General features: G+C 44.0%; 2 protein-coding genes and 1 long non-coding RNA gene across 3 annotated transcripts in view; 2 read left to right on the top strand and 1 right to left on the bottom strand.

The window, feature by feature from the left end:
• LOC135220057 (poly(A) RNA polymerase, mitochondrial-like) overlaps window positions 1-912 on the top strand; it is a 108581-nt gene extending 107669 nt beyond the window's left edge. Inside the window, exon 4 of the mRNA XM_064257387.1 lies at window positions 849-912. Within this exon, the coding sequence (XP_064113457.1) occupies window positions 849-893 (45 nt within the window). The 3' untranslated portion in view covers window positions 894-912. The remainder of the gene's footprint in view (window positions 1-848) is intronic.
• Window positions 1-18424, bottom strand: part of LOC135219760 (poly(A) RNA polymerase, mitochondrial-like) — a 466613-nt gene that overhangs the window by 176759 nt on the left and 271430 nt on the right. The gene's annotated exons all lie outside the window — the stretch shown is intronic.
• LOC135219759 (uncharacterized) lies at window positions 1107-3269 on the top strand. Its single transcript, XR_010315503.1, has 4 exons — window positions 1107-1424; window positions 1547-1953; window positions 2102-2188; window positions 2379-3269. It is a non-coding gene; the product is annotated as an uncharacterized LOC135219759 (long non-coding RNA).

Below are 18424 nucleotides of genomic sequence, written 5' to 3'. Positions count from 1 at the left end.
ATTTTTTATTGCTGGAGTGGTGGTTTTATTAGCGTGTGGTTATTAATTAAATGGAGGAAATATTTTAATCACTGGAGTGGTGTTATTATTAAGATGGTGACATATTTATATATATAGAGATGGCATTAATCTTTGGGGGTGACCTTTTTTGTGGTTATGATTTTTTTCCTGGGAGTTTTTTCAAGCCAAGAGAAGAGTTCTGTGGTTCTTCCTTTTTGGTTTCGTGACTATTTGGAGGCGAGTGGCATTACTGCATTGTGGTCCTATGGAGATGTTGTGCATTTTTTATGTTCACAAGTGTGTTATTTTTGGTGGCATATAATAGCTGTATTGCGAGTTTATCATAGTTTTTTTTTTATCCCGGATAGGTGATAATTTTTTTTATAATTGGGCAGTAACATGTGAGAGATATGTCTTCAAGACAATCTTTGAGCAACTTATTCATATCCTGGAGATAATTTAGTGAAATGTGCTTACTTAGTGTCAGTATAGAACCTTTTTTGAGAATCATGAGTTTCTGAAGTTGCGAGTCTGACTAGACATTTTTATGCTGCAGTTCAAGCACACGTGTCCGCAGGTGGATTTTTTGCTGACAATACAGTGTGCTGACTCTCTTCCTCTAGTGGTGATTGCTCAGAGTTTTTGCAATATCTAGAAATGTTGACCATAGCATCTCATGAAAGTGCATGTGTAATGGGGTTGCTTTCTATAAATGGGCGTTTGACACTGAGTCTCATTGAAATTAATTATATGAGCAGTGAAGGGTTTTTGCTGTTAAACATACATACATACATACATACATACAGAGTGTAGTTACTTTACTAATCATATGTACATTATCATTCCAGACTGATATGCACCTTGTGACTTACATAAACCAGACCTCTACATAGCCTACATGTCTTCATTTTGCTGAAGGTAAGGAATTCTCAGTTGTTTTTAATGTGTGCATACAGTAAATTGTTAATTATGGAACAATAAATTTTGTACACTTAAGTGGTTACATACTGTCCTTTAATATTAATTCTTCATTCCGGACTGCCCATCATCCTAGCCTGTTATCTGTGATAAAGCACACTGAAGTTAGGTATGGAATGCATCCTTATCATTGCAGGCTTCCTACACATGAATGCTCTACACCTCCATCTCCATCTCCCACAACCAAGGTAACAGCTTTGAGACTCACTAAAAGTTGGTATGTTATGTAAGGAATTTCTAAATTAAGTTTTATACTACATGTTATATCTGATATTAAACCACTGTATGGTGCATATTACTGTACGTAACTTACTATGCATAGAGGACTTACTGACATAATTATATTTTGTACATTCCAGAATCCCAGAACCCACTGAATGATGTAGGCTATGAGGCCACATAAGACTTTGTCCAGGGTTACATAGCATGACAACTTTAAACTAAAAGTAAGGAATTAATTAACATACATTAACTCTTTTAGTACTCTTGATATATCTACAGTAATTAACATATTGCATTCAGGACTTTCTGTATATTTTGTGCTAATTGTGTTACTTTTTCCTTCCAGAACCAACATTTTTCACACAACTCCAGGTTGTACTACACATTACAAGTGTCATCAAGGGATAACTACAAGTAGAAGCACCATTTTTGGATGGAAAAAACCCTTCAGGAAAGTATATGTATCAAATGTAACATGTAGTAGTGTACCAAAGGATGAAAAGTAAGCTTTTTACATATAGTATGTACATACGTACATAACTTTTTTTATTAGGAATTTCCAACCAAGTTTGATTACATGTTATAAACCACTGTACGTATGGTTATACTGTATGTAACTTACTAACATACATGACTTAACTTAGATAATTTTTTGGTACATTCCAGAATCCCAGAACCCCCTGAATGATGTAGGCTATGGGGCCACATAAGACTTTGTCCAGGGTTACATAGCACGACAACTTTAAACCAAAAGTAAGGAATTAATTAACATACATTAAGTAAGTTTTATACATGTTATATCTGATATTAAACCACTGTATGGTGCATATTACTATATTACTATATGTAACTTACTCTGCATAGAGGACTTACTGACATAATTATTTTTTGTACATTCCAGAATCCCAGAACCCCCTGAATGATGTAGGCTATGGGGCCACATAAAACTTTGTCCAGGGTTACATAGCACGACAACTTTAAACTAAAAGTAAGGAATTAATTCACATACATTAACTCTTTTACTCTCGATATAACTCAAAGTAAGGAATTATAAACTAAAAGTAAGGAATTAATTAACATACATTAACTCTTTTACTCTTGATATCTATAATTTACATATTGCATTCAGGACTTTGTGTAGTATTTTGTACTAATTGTGTTATACTTTTACCTTCCAGAACTACCAGACTGGGATTTTAGTGTACTCCAGGATGTACTACTGTGATGGTAATTGCTTCATAGCAAAGAAAGATAAAGGAAAGGAGAACGCATTTTCGAGAAGTTCGGCAGCAAGGAGGTTTTCGCGCCACTGTTGGAGGCGCCTATGTTCGTGGTTGTTCCAGAATCGGCAGGAGTGTTGTGGATCTCGTCGTTACGTGAGAAACGCCGCGATTTCTGATGCAATGCCTCGTCTAGATTAATCTAAGAAGTTCTAGAAATCCCTGGAGTCGGTGACGTTCGCCGTAGGCTCCGCCCCGAGTGCTGTATAAATACGACGAACGAACTTTGGAGAGCAGTGATCGTAAGAGAGAGAGAGATCGTAAAAGAGAGATCACCAGTTAGTCACAGAGAGCCACAGATCAGATTATCAGTGAGAGATCAGCAGCAGCAGAGATCTTCCGTGAGGTACGAGAAAAAGGAACCGACGAAGTATCAATCAAAAGAAGAGTTGGCTGGCTATTGGTCTAGTCGTCTTCAGGTGTGGTCTACCGTGTTATCTCGACGTCGGGCAGACTTCAGAGAAGAAAAGGTCCTGTTACAGGTGTTGGGGAATTCCTGCCTTACAAGAAGATTAGTTTCTGCAATACGGAGTCAAGAGGACGTCCGAAATCGCCGATCTACTTTTATGAAACCACCTCTTCGAAGTGCCAAACTGTTTAGCAAGTATTCTTATTACCTCACTGTTTCCCCCAGTTCATGCAGTGTAAGATTCTGTCGTTTTATGTAAATAGGAGATACCATTCTGCATTTACATTTGTTAGTAAGCTTGTAAATAAACCTTTGTTGTGTTAGTGTTTCTTTCTATATTCGTATCCCCAGTTTCAACTGTTTGTGTTGATATTTTTTTTTTTTTTTTTTTTATTATTTCATATCGAACCTGAAGCAGACCTCCCTCAGAGCCGTAACATTGTCTCTGAGAGATCTCAGGGTCCGTAACTACTTACCAAGAATCCCACTTCAAGATTTGCATAGTGTACCAAAGGATCTTCAAGACAATTTGCATAGTGTATTAATTTGTGATAGTGTATAATCTAACCTAAGGATTACTTCAAGAATTTGCATAGTATTAGTGTGGATAAACTCAACTAAGGACTTGGTACTTCAAGAATGTGCATATGTATCACAAGAGCATATAATAAAGATTATACCTTCAAGAACCATCCTTTGGCATTGAAATAACCACACTACACATCATGCAATACTTGCATGTCACACAGGTAAGGTCTTTACAACTGGTTATTAGTTTTAAGGCATATTTCCAAGTGTCGTTCCGGCGGCTTACAACGATTTTCGGGTTACGACGCGTCTCAAGAACGAACCCCGTCGTAACCCGGGGACTGCCTGTAATTCCTAAATCTACAAACCAGCAGACTGTAACTTTTAACAAAATTCCAGGGATAATGGAAATAAGTACATTGCCCTCAAGAAAATTCACCACCTGAATATGATAAATCATCATCTTCCAGAGTACCAATTTCTTTCTGGAAGGCTGGAGATACTAGTGGAGGAGTATACTGTAATCTTTCAAGGTATATAAGGTACTTAAGTTATATTTATATTTATTCACTTATTTTTTTTGAAAGTGCTATCTACCATGGTCATGAATGACCTACCTGCATACCCTATGCCATCTCTCAACCATAATCATACATAAAGGCATCAGTTAGTACTGTAAATGAGTTTAGCATATATGTACTAGATCAATGATTAAATGGTACATAAAAGTTATGCAAAGCAATCATGAATTAAAAAAAAAAGAATCGTGTTTGGAAACAAAGATTAGAGAGTATTTTTCCCAACATACCTCTCTCTCTAAAACTGCTGCATACTGCTGCAAGGTTCTAGTATCAGTTGCACTGCTATAAATACGTCGAAGTTCATCTCTATTCAGGAAGACACTGATGTTTATAGTATTCTCCTCTGAAATGGAAGAATGAAATCAGTACAGATGATTATCTCAAGTCAACACTTAGACTATACGTAATACACTATCATATCTCTGAATTTAAAAAATGGTCCGATTATTTTTTACTCCTTTAACAAAGCAAATTTTTCCCATAAGAAATTATGAATTTGAATTAATAATTTGTTCCAGACTTCCAAACATACAAAAAAAAAAAAAAAAAAAGAAAAAAAAAATTTACTCAAATTTAACGCCTTTTGTGCTGAATTATATATTTAACAAATTTAAAAGTAGTGAAAACAAATGCATATTTGTTCTCACTTTACTGTAACTGGGTAGGATATGTGGCAGGTAGTAAAAATGCAGAGGAGGAGAATCTGCAAAGGAAATCTCACAAAAAATTACAGGCGACTGTCCAGGGTTGTACTGTGCTCCCCCATTTTTACACGGGAATAGCTTCCAAATACCTTGCCTATTTCTGGGTCGACCCGTGTTCTTCGGTGAAAAGGTCCTTCTTGCTACTTTTCTGATATAAATAGTTTCCAAATATACCAGAGAAAGTTTTAGCATTGGTATGCAGAGGTTACTACCCTCGTGCGAGCACCCTAACGGCGTCGTGTATAAAGAAAGGGTCTTGTGAAAGCCACTAATCACAGGTCGTCTTCCTTTAGATTATTCCTTCGTCAATATACACATGCGGGTTGTGCCATAACAGCGGTCTCCACCGCACCCGGTCCTGGACCATCCCACCACTGCCCGATGCTAGCGCATCTTTCATCCTTCTTATTGACTCGATAAGCGTTGCACACTTTGTTTTTGTGATTGTGATTTTTCGCCAAATTTGGACCTTTTTCGAGATGGCTGAGGCTCTACTTTCTCCTGCACCAATGTGTTTTGATCTACCTATTTAGGTACGATTCAAGGTTGCTCTTCATATACCTTTTTCTGGGCTCAGCTCGTGTCGCTGCGCGAATATCCTTAATCTATTATTTCTAGGGTAAATGTACTAACACATACCAGAGAATAAATAAATAACTGACTCGCTCACACCCTCCAAGAGGGTGTCGGTATGAACACTATGGCGAGTGAGACCACTACCACGAGCCAAATGCCAAAAGAATTCTCCCACTACAAAATCCCCCAAGAGGAGAGCCGAACCCACCCCAGAGTGGGCAGCACCTACTACTACTACTCCATCCCATGCTGCCGACTGCTGCGCCTCTGGTGGCCATCCTTTTAAGTTAGCGGCACCCAGGTCAGACGTGCCTTTTTTTTACTCTGTGTTTTTGTGTGCCCTTACTTTGGATTTATTTACCATGGAGCGTGCAGCCATCGCAGCAGCTAAGTTAGTACTCAGTGTTTATTGCTAATTGGTTTTTTTCCGCCCTGAGCCCGTATTTGCCGTTTTTTAGGTATAAATACGAAACTCTAGGTCGGGAAGCATGGCGGCATGGTTCTGCCTCGTGGTGGGTTCGTCTTGGTCGCCTATACCCAGAACATACCCCTTACTTAAGTAGCTCTATTTTATTATCGATTTGTTTAGGGTACGGCCTACACGGTTTTGTCATGCATGCATGTCTTTTACCTCCTGTAGGCCCTTCCATCCAGACCCCAGCCACGGCTCTTAGTATCGGCCTCGGCTGGCTTTGAGTGGTAGACTTGCCTTCGGGTTAGTCGTACACTCCTGGATTTTTTCTCCTACTATATTGTTTTCTTTCTTTCAATTTTATTATTCATTTTATTTATATGTATTTGTTAGGTTTGCTAGGCGTCTGGCTTGCTGAGCCTAGGTCATGGCCCATTGGGCCTATATACTACCGCTCTTCAGTTCGGTTGCTTCCCGATAGCATCTCTCTGATCAGTTGGTTATGTTTCTTGGCTTAGTTGTTGTTCTTATCGCCCCGTGGTCACTACGTGATCACGAGACAGCCAGACGCCTGTCCAGTCACCTTCCCCCCCTCCCGCTCTGCTATAGAGTCGGGGGGATGGGTCGGTCTGCCCATGCTCGCTCCGCATAACCGAGCCTGCCTCCCTCTCTCCCCCCAGGCGGAGGGAGTAGAGGGACGGGACAGACCCAGACTGGACTCGACCTCTCCGGCTTCTCGGTCCGGCCGGATGGTAAGGTGGGGGGGGGACTGGCCTTTCCCCCCTCCGTTGCTACCCCGTCGCTCCGTTGCTAGCCCGAGTCTGTATGCCCTCTTGCTCCTTCCCACCTTACTAGGGCTCCTTTACCACCGGAGACCTGGCATCCAACGGAAAGGTGCTAGTCCACCCAGCAGGGTGGACCGGAACATACAGTCGGTCCCTTCTAACCACTCCGTCTCGCGGAGTTTCAACACTCCGTCACGCACTGGACTTAGTCCGGTACGTTAGAAATTTAGGTTTAAGATCTTTTATGTTAAACATTTAAGTTTATCTTAAGTACCTTAAACCATCCCCCCTCCCTTTCTGTCCCACCGGATCCCTCCGGGGTTATAGCCTATTCAGGCGATTAAGGGAGGGGTTATGCCCAAATTTTTTCCGAGCTCCGGCATGCAACGGAGTTCTTTTGTCCTTTAGCCTGTAAGTGATAGTCTTAAGATACTCATGTGTCTTTTCACTACAGACCACCAACTGTGAGCATCCGGGATGCGCCGCCACACTTCAGGACCCTTGTGGACACGAAGTTTGCCTGGCTCCCATGCTCCATGCGCGACTCCGCACGGGGACATCCAGGTCTGGTACCACGAGACGTGTACCATATGTTACGATCTGGTGAGCCAGCTGTTAGACGGGGTAAGTATTCTAACTCCGTTAAATGGTTCTCATTTTTTATAGTGCTTAAGTTTTTACATTAATCACTCTAACTTAAGGTAGAATTCAGGGGGCCTTATAGCCCCTATAATTTTAAGTTACGCTTTAAGTTAGTTTTAGTTTTAAGTTATTCTTAAATCTAATCAATACCCTCTCTTCCAGGCTCCGGCTGTGAGGGATACCGCACTGGCAACCCTGCGGGCCTGGGTCGGCGGTTTCGGGAAGAACGCCGCCAAGGGTATGCCCTACATCCTAGAGAAGAGGTTGGCGGTACTAATCTTCCCCGGAGGCAAGGCGACAGGATACGTCGACCCAGCAGATGCGGCCCCGACTATCGCCTTCATCCAGCAACAGCTGGCTGCCTCGTTGACAGACCAAGGCCAGGACATCTCCTCGGAAGTCGCGACGCTTGACATTAATGTAGAACCCATGGTAGGTGTAGACGACCTGTTGGTCGAGGTAGGTAAGTTGGACACCCAAGGGATACCCTTGGGTGCTACTGGTTCTTCTACTCCTGCAACCTCTCCATCCTTCCAAGGCTTTACGGGTAATGAGTTGTATACTTCTCCTGACGCTTCAGTTAGACCCAAGGTCAAGGGTCAAACAGTGAAAACCTTGACGAAGACGTCGTCGTCGTCTAAGAAGACGGCTTCGGCGTCATCCTCTCGTAAGTCTCCGGCTGGGAATCCCGGAGCAGAAAGATCTAAAGCTTCTGGGTCCGGCTCTAAGTCCTCGAGGAGTAGATCCTCCAGGGAGAGATCTCACACTCCAGCGGAGTCGTTAGTTCCGCTACCCTTGGTTCCAGTTCAGGGCCACCCTTCCACCTCCGCAGCAGCTCCGGCTTTGGACGCCAACGCTGGCCTCTTACAACAGGTGGGCGATCTGGTTGGGTCCCTGAAAAATAGCATGGAACAAATAAATCTCTCGGTTGTCGGATAGGATTACTTCTCAGGACACCATTATAGCCGGACTGAGCCAAGCTCCTCTAGCCTCTCCTCCACCTTTCACCACAGGTGGAGCCCAACTTCCCCCGTATGACTCTCTTCCTCCGTTCTCAATGAACAACCCTTGGAGAGTAGCGTCATACGCCCCCTTCCAAGACGGGCTCATCATCTCGGAATGGGAACTCGGAGGATTGAGGACTTCGAGTTCTACCCGGAAGACCTTCAGCCTCCGTTCATCGGCTACGCCAGGCTCACCGCCTCAGCCATGACTCGGGATGACAAAGTACCAAAGGAGACAGTCCTCTATTCACGTGACCAGGCTCAGAGAGAATGGCTCAGGTGTCTAGAGGACATGGATTGTTCCAATACGAAAATCCAACCTTTCAAGAGCCCGTTTACGATCTTTACGATGGAAGAGAGTACCCCGCTCCCTTTCCTGACAAAGATCGCGAATACGACTATTCCAGCAGCCCAGAAGGGGGATTCCATGCCTCAACTGAAGGAAGCAGATCCTACATCTCCTCTACTTCCTTCAGCCGTGAATTGTGGGCAAACTCAAACCAGACTGTGCTATGGAGCAGTTTGGTGAGAAGCTTCCTAGGCTTCCAGATAGCCTTATTCAGGCAGAATTCGAAGCCAAATCGCGGTTAGCCAGGTCCATTAATTCCATGGCTATGACCGAGGTGGCTACCGTTGCCTATGGGTCGGAACCGCTCTTCAAGCTTATTACCAAATCTTTGACTCAAACGGTGCAGTCAGATATGTTTGAGTTTGCCACTGCTAGGACGAATTGTAGGAAGCATGTCCTACAAGAAGCAACTATTTCGGCACGAGCCGAATAAGTTGCTTGCGTCAAGCATCTGGGGAGCAGACCTCTTCCAGAAGCGATGGTGAAGGAGGTTCAGTCAGAGGCTACGAGATTGAACCAGAGCCTTAAAGACCGTTGGGGTCTTACGCCAAGAGACGTCAGGACCAGGTCGGTAAGGGTAAGGCTCAGAGGAAACCTAGACGTTTCCAGCCCTACCAGAAAAAGCAACCACGCTTTTCTCAGCAAGTTCCGGCTGTTCCCTTGGTGCAAACAGCCCAACCTTCCACCTCAAAGGCTCAATCGCAGCCGATCTACGTTATCTCCCCTCAGCCTCAGCCCTCCACCTCTTACGCCCTCTCTCCAGCCTACAACCAGGTCTTCGAGGGTCAAGCTTCACAGAAGTATGACCGCTCGAGTAAGGGAGGCAGAGGTAAGCGATCCTTTCGTGGGAGAGGATCGGGAGGTCCCTTCAATAGGGGAAAACTTTCAGGGGAGGCCGAGGAGGCTACCAGAACCAATGAGGAATTTCAGGTAGGAGGGAGGCTGTTTCACTTTCGCCACCGGTGGAACTTCAGCAAGTGGGCTCAGAGCATTGTGTCAAAAGGCCGTGGGTTGGAGCTGGTTAACGAACCCACCCCCATCCGACCTTTCCGCCAACTTTCCCTTCCAAAGAATTTGACGGAGTATGCGGAGGATCTCCTTCAGAAAGGAGCTATAGCGAGAGTCAAAAGGTTAAATTTCAAGGACGCTTGTTCAGCGTGCCAAAGAAAGGCTCACAAAAAAGAAGGGTAATCTTAGACTTGTCCCGCTTAAACTTAGCCATTCGCTGCGACAAGTTCAAGATGCTCACGATCTCGCAGGTGCGGACCTTACTTCCCCGTGGGGCCGTCACCACCTCTATCGATCTTACAGACGCTTACTATCATATCCCTATTGCAAGACACTTCCGTCCGTATCTGGGTTTCAAGATAGGAGACCAGACATTCTCCTTCAAGGTAGTTCCTTTCGGGCTCAACGTAGCACCCAGGGTGTTTACGAAGCTGGCGGAAGTAGTAGTTCAACAACTCAGATCGCAAGGGGTTATGGTAGTAGCGTATCTCGACGATTGGTTGATCTGGGCCTCAACAGTCGAAGATGCAACAAAGCAACACTGAAAGTGATTCAGTTCCTGGAATATCTAGGCTTCAAGATAAACAGGACCAAGTCAAGACTCACTCCAGAGTCAAACTTTCAGTGGCTAGGCATTCAATGGAATCTATCCTCCCATACTCTGTCGATTCCATCATCCAAAAGGAAGGAAATAGCGAAGTCAGTCAAGCAATTTATTTCTGAGTCACAAACTGCTTCAAGAAGATCTCAGGAAAGGATCCTGGGTTCTCTCCATTTGCTTTGCTTCAGTGACGAACATCCTAATGAAAGCCAAACTGAAAGACCTAACCAGAATTGGCGCTCACGAGCAAATGTCAGGTCCAGGGACAAATTATCCTCCAGTCCCTCTGATTCTAAAGAATCGACTCCGGCCGTGGGCGAAAGTCAAGAACTTGTCGGTGTCAGTGCCCCTTCAGTTTCCTCCACCAGGGATCACCATCCACACAGACGCTTCATTAAGCGGTTGGGGAGGATATTCCCAGTTCAAGAAGGTTCAAGGAACGTGGTCACCTCAGTTCCGTCAGTTCCATATAAACGTACTGGAAGCAATGGCAGTGTTCTTGACTCTAAAAAGGTACGTCCGCCAAAATACTCCCAATAAAGCTAGTCCTGGACAACGCAGTGGTAGTACATTGTGTAAACAGAGGAGGCTCCAAGTCACGTCATCTAAATCATGTCATGGTAGCCATCTTCTCCCTGGCGGACAAGTTCAGTGGCATCTCTCCTCCACTCACATAGCTGGAGTGAGAAACGTCATAGCAGATGCTCTATCCCGATCAGTACCTCTAGAGTCGGAATGGTCACTGGACAAAACAGTTCGTTCCAATGGATTCTTCAGAGAGTTCCAGGTCTACAGGTGGATCTCTTCGCATCCCAAGCGAACCACAAACTTCCGTGTTATGTAGCCCCAAACCTGGACCCTCTGGCCTATGCCACGGACGCCCTGGCTCTAGACTGGAACAACTGGGAGAAGATTTATGTCTTTCCTCCAGTGAATCTTCTCATGAAAGTGTTGAACAAACTCAGGACATTCAAGGGTCAAGTGGCTCTAGTAGCCCCAGACTGGGGGGGGGGCCGAAGAGCAATTGGTACCCTCTCATTCTGGAACTGGGTCTTCGCCCTCTTCGGATCCCCAATCCCAAGGCTCTCCCAGTCAGTACAAACGAAGACTGTGTTTCGCTTCCTCAGGGATTCTCAAAACCCTAAACTTTATGATTTCATGAAGTTTGCAGCGAAAAGGGATGCGAACATTGACCCTCAGAATATTCTCTTCTTGGAATCCGATAAAAGAGATTCAACTTTGAGACAGTATGATGCTGCTGTCAAAAAGTTAGCAACCTTCCTGAAAGAATCAGATATTAGGATCATGACAATCAATCAGCTATATCCTTTTTTTTTCAGATCCTTATTTGAAAAAGGCTTAGCAGCTAGCACAATTACGACAAACAAATCAGCCTTGAAAAAGATTTTTCAATTTGGGTTCAACATAGACTTGACAGATTCCTACTTCTCGTCTATCCCCAAGGCGTGTGCTAGACTTAGACCTTCTGTAAGGCCTACGTCAGTATCATGGTTCTTAAACGATGTTTCTAAAACTGGCTTCAGAAACCAATAATGACACATGCTCGTTTATAATGCTCTTAGAAAAAACCCTATTTTTATTAAGCTTGGCCTCAGGAGCTAGAATTTCAGAAACTGTCGGCTTTATCCAGAGATCCGGATCATATTCAGTTCCTTCCCACAGGGGAAGTGCTACTTTCTCCGGAACGTAGCTTTATAGCTAAGAATGAAGATCCTTTGATGAGGTGGGAACCATGGGAAGTACTACCCCTTCCACAAGATGTATCTCTTTGCCCAGTTTCAACCTTGCGAGCCTTTCTATCTAGGACCTCCTCATCCTCATCGGTCCTCTCTTTAAGAGAGAAAAAGGTGGCACTTTATCTATTAAGGCATCAGGCAACAAATCCTGTACTTCATTAAACAAGCCAATCCTGACTCTTTCCCTAAAGCACATGATGTCAGGGCAGTAGCCACCTCAATTAACTATTTCCAACATATGAACTTCGATGAGTTGAAAAAGTATACTGGATGGAAATCGCCGACAGTTTTCAAACGTCATTACTTAAAGTCCTTGGAAGCTCTGAAATTTTCAGCAGTTGCAGCAGGGAACATAGTTTCCCCTGACTCTAGCTAATCTTTAGTAGAAGATCCAGTCCTCCTTTCTACCTGCTTCACCCAACAGTTTGTCTATTCCTGCCTTGTTCATTTACGGTCACCTTGTGTCTTAGCTGCTTTTATGATGATGTCGTGGGTGTCCCTTATTTTTTTGCTAGGGACACTCACAATTGATGATGAATATTGATATGGTGGATGTCATCCCCTTATTTTTATGCTAGGGGATACATCTTATTGTAGTGGTTACGGGTTTTGTATATTAAGTTATATACATTCCTTTATATATGATTATGGTTGAGTTTGTTTGTTCAACTTATTATGTTAATTGCTCTATAAATTTTGATACATAAGCTTTACACAGTTACCATTTTGGTACATATATGCCATATTACCTCTGTATATATGTAAATTACCCTAAGTTAAGAAATATTATTAGAATTAAGTGTAATTTAAGCAATAATTTCTATTTTTGTACCACTGTTGTATATGTATCCTTATTAGCAATTGATATTCTTTTACTTTATTTTATCTTTTATTTGAGACCTCTTTTAATTTTGTTGATTTTCTTTACAATCTTGTGCTATTTTCTCTGGTACGATTTCGCGCAGCGACACGAGCTGAGCCCAGAAAGGGATTTTGACGTAAGGAAAAATCTATTTCTGGGCGATTGGCTCGTGTCGCCAGCGAAATCCCGCCCTACCCATCCCATCGCCAAGATTGTCTGCTAACTTCAGGATGGCCACCAGAGGCGCAGCAGTCGGCAGCATGGGATGGAGTAGTAGTAGTAGGTGCTGCCCACTCTGTGGGTCGGCTCTCCTCTTGGGGGATTTTGTAGTGGGAGAATTCTTTTGGCATTTGGCTCGTGGTAGTGGTCTCACTCGCCATAGTGTTCATACCGACACCCTCTTGGAGGGTGAGCGAGTCAGTTATACTGACCTTTTTCTTTATTTATTTATTCTCTGGTATGTGTTAGTACATTTACCCTAGAAATAATAGATTAAAGGATATTTCGCTGGGCGACACGAGCCAATCGCCAGAAATAGATTTTTCCTTACGTCAAAATCCCTTTATTATTGCTAGGATCGAATTTTATACTTCGCAGTTTTTAATAACTGATCCTTATGTGATTCTAGGTTAGTTAACGAGATACTGTTCGTATTTGGCGATGTAAACAATGCCTAGACGCTACCAAGTCCCGCATTTGTTTTATTTGTATAGTCTTTGTTAAGCGAAGAAAGAGAGTTCCTACTTAGCCAGTACGGTGTTTTTCATACGATCAAGTAAATTTGCCGTCGTTTGGCGTTTAAGAAGGAACATATATCCCCCCTCTTTTCTGTCCTGGCCTAATAGTTCTCCCTTTCTCACTTGTTTCAATTTTGTTTTAGTGACTATCCTATATTATTGTGTGTGTACTTGTAAATATTAACGTTTTGTCTGAGAGTGGCGTGTTCCATTCACATGGGAATCAGAATAATATTCTATATTTCTAGAGTTGAAAAGAGGCTGGAATACTCCCCCTCTTTTCAGATACCTTATAAAGTAGCCTACTTGGAGTTTTGAAATAATCTCTAAATTATACTATTGCTGAAGAGAGGCTGGAGTATTCCCCCTCTTTTCAGATGCCTTGTAAAAAGTATTTTTATAACCTGTCTAAGGTACATAGGCTACATAGAGTTGAAAGAAATTTCTAATTACTATGTACGAATAAAGGCTGGAATACTCCCCCTCTTTTCAATTGCCTTATCGAGTACTTTTATAAGCTTGGCTACTTTATATAGGGTCATTTCTCTTACACGCTAGCTATGCTCTCATTATCAATTTTGTTTTATTCAAGGTGGTAGTTTTCATTAATGTTTTCATTGCTAGAGCCAGTTCTTTGTACCATATTTTGACATAGGTTAGCCTATGCCCCTCTGTTCGTGGCCCCGACCGATAGCAAGTATCATAAGTGACCCACGGGGTATCTACTTTACCAGTTAATGACCATGTTGTCCAGGGAAGCCATTTGGCATTTATATTCCCCGACTTTAATACCATTTTCGAATGTTAGTTGGTAATTTGTATTTTCCCTTTGGTCTACGATTCTTGTTATCAGGAAATGGGCCAATACTGATCGCCTATATGGCCAGCCCTTAACGGGCCGCCATTTGCGATTCTACCCTTTCCCCTCCCTCATACCTCTCCCCATCCTCCCCTTTAGCCCCTCCCCTCCTTCCCCCGCTACGGCTCGGGGAAGACAGGGACAGGACGGAAGAGTGGGTAATTCGATAGGAATTACTAAACGGAGCCCCATCGCCGGAGCTTCGCCGATGGAAACTCCGTCGGCTTAGGGAGATTGGGTTAGGGACGTTATTGCTAATATTAATATCTTATAAGAATTGCAGTTCATCATCTCCGGTGATGCCTATGACGACTGGGAGACACCTCCCCTCGACAGGCTATCCGGTTATTTGATATGGTGCTCGTCCTCGGCTCCGGTACTATTTACTCCGGTGGTCTAGCTCCACCGGAGATTCATTGTATTGAGAATAGATTCATTGGAAACAATGTTTAACCACCTTGTTACTGCTTGTTTTTTCACATCAATTGCTCCGGTGCTCACCGGACCTCCAGGGTGCAACAGAGTAAAATAGTGAATCCTAACTCTCAATCTTACAAGTACATATATGACATACAGTATACTCTCTCCTATAATGGTGGTGGCTAGCTCCGGCAAGCCTTTCCACAAGCATGTCAGGCTAAGAATACTTGCATGCCCCATTATTTTAAGTTTAGATTAATATTTCCAAAAAAGGAGATGGTGTACTTATTGAAAATATTATATTACAGAAAGCCCGCTGCGCCTTCCAAGGTTGTCCGGCAGCCTTCAGCGATCTGGTGGGCCATGACGTCTGCTGGTCGCATGCCCATTTTGCAATCTCCTTCGCGTTAGAGGAAGGACAGACCCCTTACATGGTCTGCTTCCTGGAATCGTGCTCTCTGTGTTTCGAGCTGATTTCGATCTTGTTAAATGACGAGGTAAGATTAAAAAAACACATGTTCATGTACATGGTTTCTAGATACATTGATATGGGCATAGATCTATTTTAGGATCTAGCCAATATGAGATTTATAATCCTACCCCTTTTTTCAGGCGGACGAGGATAGCCTAAAGACGGCCAAAGCGAGTCTTAGGCAGTGGGTCTCCGGTTTTGGCCGGAATGCTCCTCAAGGTTGCCCTTATGTATTGGACGGTGACCTGGCATCCCGTTTGTTCCCTGGTTCTCCGTCGGCAGCTGTGGAGAAAGAAGTAGCTGCCCCCATTATGGAAGCCATCCGAGCTGCGATGGCTCCACCCCCAGAGGACCAGCAACTGACGGGAGATGTAGCAGCACTTGACATCCATCTTGAACCGATGGATGAGCAGGTAAGTGGCGTAGAGGCTTTGGCAGGATATTTTATTTCCCCTACCCCTTCTTCTTCTTCTTTCTTAGGCTTTGACAAGCCTGTTTCTTCACCTTGGGAAGGAGCTAGGTCAGTCCGACCCAAGGTTAAGCCCTTAAAGGTATCGAAGCCTTCAGCTAAGGCTTCGAAATCAACTCCATCGGCAGCGACAGCGTTGTCTCCGGTCTCTAGGCCATTGACTTCGTCTGATACGTCGCTAGCTGCCAAGGTTCCTCCTCCTACTAAAGGACAGAGGGGTAAAACCGCTAGATCAAAGACGACGGAGCTTGAACAACAAACTGACCTTCTGGCGGACAAGCTTTTGTCCAGAGTCAGAGATGTGGTGGACGAAAGGCTGAATTAGAGAATGTACTCTCTTACTCCGGCCTCCACTACAGGCACGCAGTCCGTGTCAGATATAGTGGCGGAGCAGCTAAAGCCAATCAAAGATATGATTGCAGGACTGCTCCACTCCGGAACTCAAGCGGCTCCGTCGGCAGTTCCGGATGCCTCAAAGCTTCCGCCGTTTGATAAGAACAATCCTTGGCGGTTTGCCCTCCATGCTCCTTATTTGGATGGCACTTTGACCATTGAGGGACTGGAAACTTGGCCCTTATCGGATTTCGAGTTTTATCCAGAAGATCTCCAGTTCCCTTTCAATGGTTTCGTAAGATTGACGGAGAATGCTTTGGTCAGAATGGACAAAGTTCTCAAGGAGACTGTAATTTTTCCAAAGGAACAAGCCCAAGCTTTGTCAGACTGGGGTTGTGCGAACACCAAGTTGACACCGCACAGGGGGTCGTACACTATTTTTACGACACCCCAAGAAGTCCCCTCTTGGTTTACGGATAAGATTGCGGAGCTAACGCTCCAAGCAGCATATGAAGATCTTCCTATGCCAACCCTCAAAGAGACGGATGCTACCTCCCTCCTCATGCCAGCCACTAGGGAATTCTGGCATGATACTCTGGTCGGGAAATTAGACCCAGACTGTGCCTCTACTCTGTTTTCAGACATCCCAGACTGCCTGAAAACTTGCTCAAAACAGAATTTGAAGCAAGATCGAGGTTGGCTAGATCCATCAACGCAGTGACATCACTGGAGTTGGTGGCTTCTATATACAAAGAAGAACAAATCTTCAAGGTCCTAGCAAAGAGTCTATTACAGACTTTCCAGCTGGACCTCCATGAGTTCACTGCAGCCAGGAAGAACTGCAGGAAATACGTGTTGGCGGAGGCGTCTATTAGGCATGAGCCTAACAGGCTGATTAAAGCTTCTTTCTGGGGAAAGAATCTTTTTCCTCAGGAGGAAGTAGACAAGGTGCTACAAGAGGCCGCTAGGACAAACCAAAGCCTTCGAGTTCGTTGGGGACTCTCATCCAAACGGAAGTTTGACCCAACAACGAAGCACCAGAACCCAAAAAAGAAGCAAAAATACTATGCTTCTTACAAAGCTTCCCGTGGTCAGCAATGGCAACAACCTATCCCTCTGGCCCAGGTGTCGAAACCATCGACATCCAAAACACCTCCGCCACAACAATTTATGATTGTACCCGCTCCACAAAGCGGACAATCATCAACCACAGCAACATGGATGTCCTCTCCAGCATTTAACCCGGCTTACGAAGCCACAGGAGCTTTTCGAGGATACGCTAGGCAACCCGGTGGTGGCAGAGCTAGGGGCCAGTTCCGCCAGCGTGGCAGACCTAGTAGCCAGAGGTGCAAGAGGAGGCAGAGGATACAAGCCAACTCAACCAGTCCAGATGAACCGTAGGAGGGAGACTATACCGGTTCCCAGATCAATGGACTTTCAGCCCTTGGGCACACAGTATTGTTTCCAAAGGGCTGGGTTGGAGGTGGATAAAGGGGTCTCCACCTTCAGCGGTGAACTTCTTTCAGACACCCACACCAGATCTCAAAGAGTACACCAAAGATCTACAGAAAAAGGCTATAAAGAGAGTAAAAAGCCTGAAATTCCAGGGACGTCTGTTTACTGTTCCAAAGAAGAATTCTTCCAAAATGAGGGTAATTCTGGACTTGTCCAAACTGAATTCTTACATTCTTTGTGACAAGTTCCGTATGCTGACTGTCTCTCAGGTACGGACCTTACTTCCCCGTGGGGCCGTCACCACCTCTATAGATCTTACAGACGCCTATTATCATGTTCCAATAGCAAGAAACTTCTCTCCCTACCTAGGCTTCCGCCTAGGCAAAAAATCCTATGCATTCAAAGTGATGCCCTTCGGCCTCAATATTGCACCCAGGATATTTACGAAGCTAGGAGAGACAGTACTGCAACAACTCAGGAACCAAGGAACTAATGCTGGTAGCCTACCTACCTAGGACGATTGGCTCATTTGGGGAGCGATACAGTAGAAGAATGTCACAAAGCAACAACCAAAGTAATTCTGTTTCTACAAAGTCTAGGCTTTCAGTTGAATCTAAAGAAATCCCGGCTACAACCAGCAGCCCAGTTCGAATGGCTGGGTATTCATTGGGACCTACAGGATCACAAGCTATCCCTTCCAACCAAGAAGGTCAAGGAGATAGCATCAGTGACAAAATATTTTGTCAGGAACAAAAAGATATCAAGGCGATCTTTAGAAAGAATCCTTGGCTTACTCCAATTTGCCTCGGTAACAGACGTCCTACTAAAAGTCAAACTCAAAGACATCAATCGCGTTTGGAGGAAGAGAGCAAAGATACATTTCTGGGCTCAGTTCGTGTCGCTGCGCGAAATATCCTTTATTTCTAAGGTAAATGTACTAACACATACCAGAGAATAAATAAAATAAAGAAAAGGTCAGTA

This window comes from Macrobrachium nipponense, chromosome 1 (assembly GCF_015104395.2).
Source record: "Macrobrachium nipponense isolate FS-2020 chromosome 1, ASM1510439v2, whole genome shotgun sequence".
Classification (NCBI taxonomy): domain Eukaryota; kingdom Metazoa; phylum Arthropoda; class Malacostraca; order Decapoda; family Palaemonidae; genus Macrobrachium; species Macrobrachium nipponense.
This window is presented reverse-complemented; position numbering and strand designations above follow the sequence as displayed.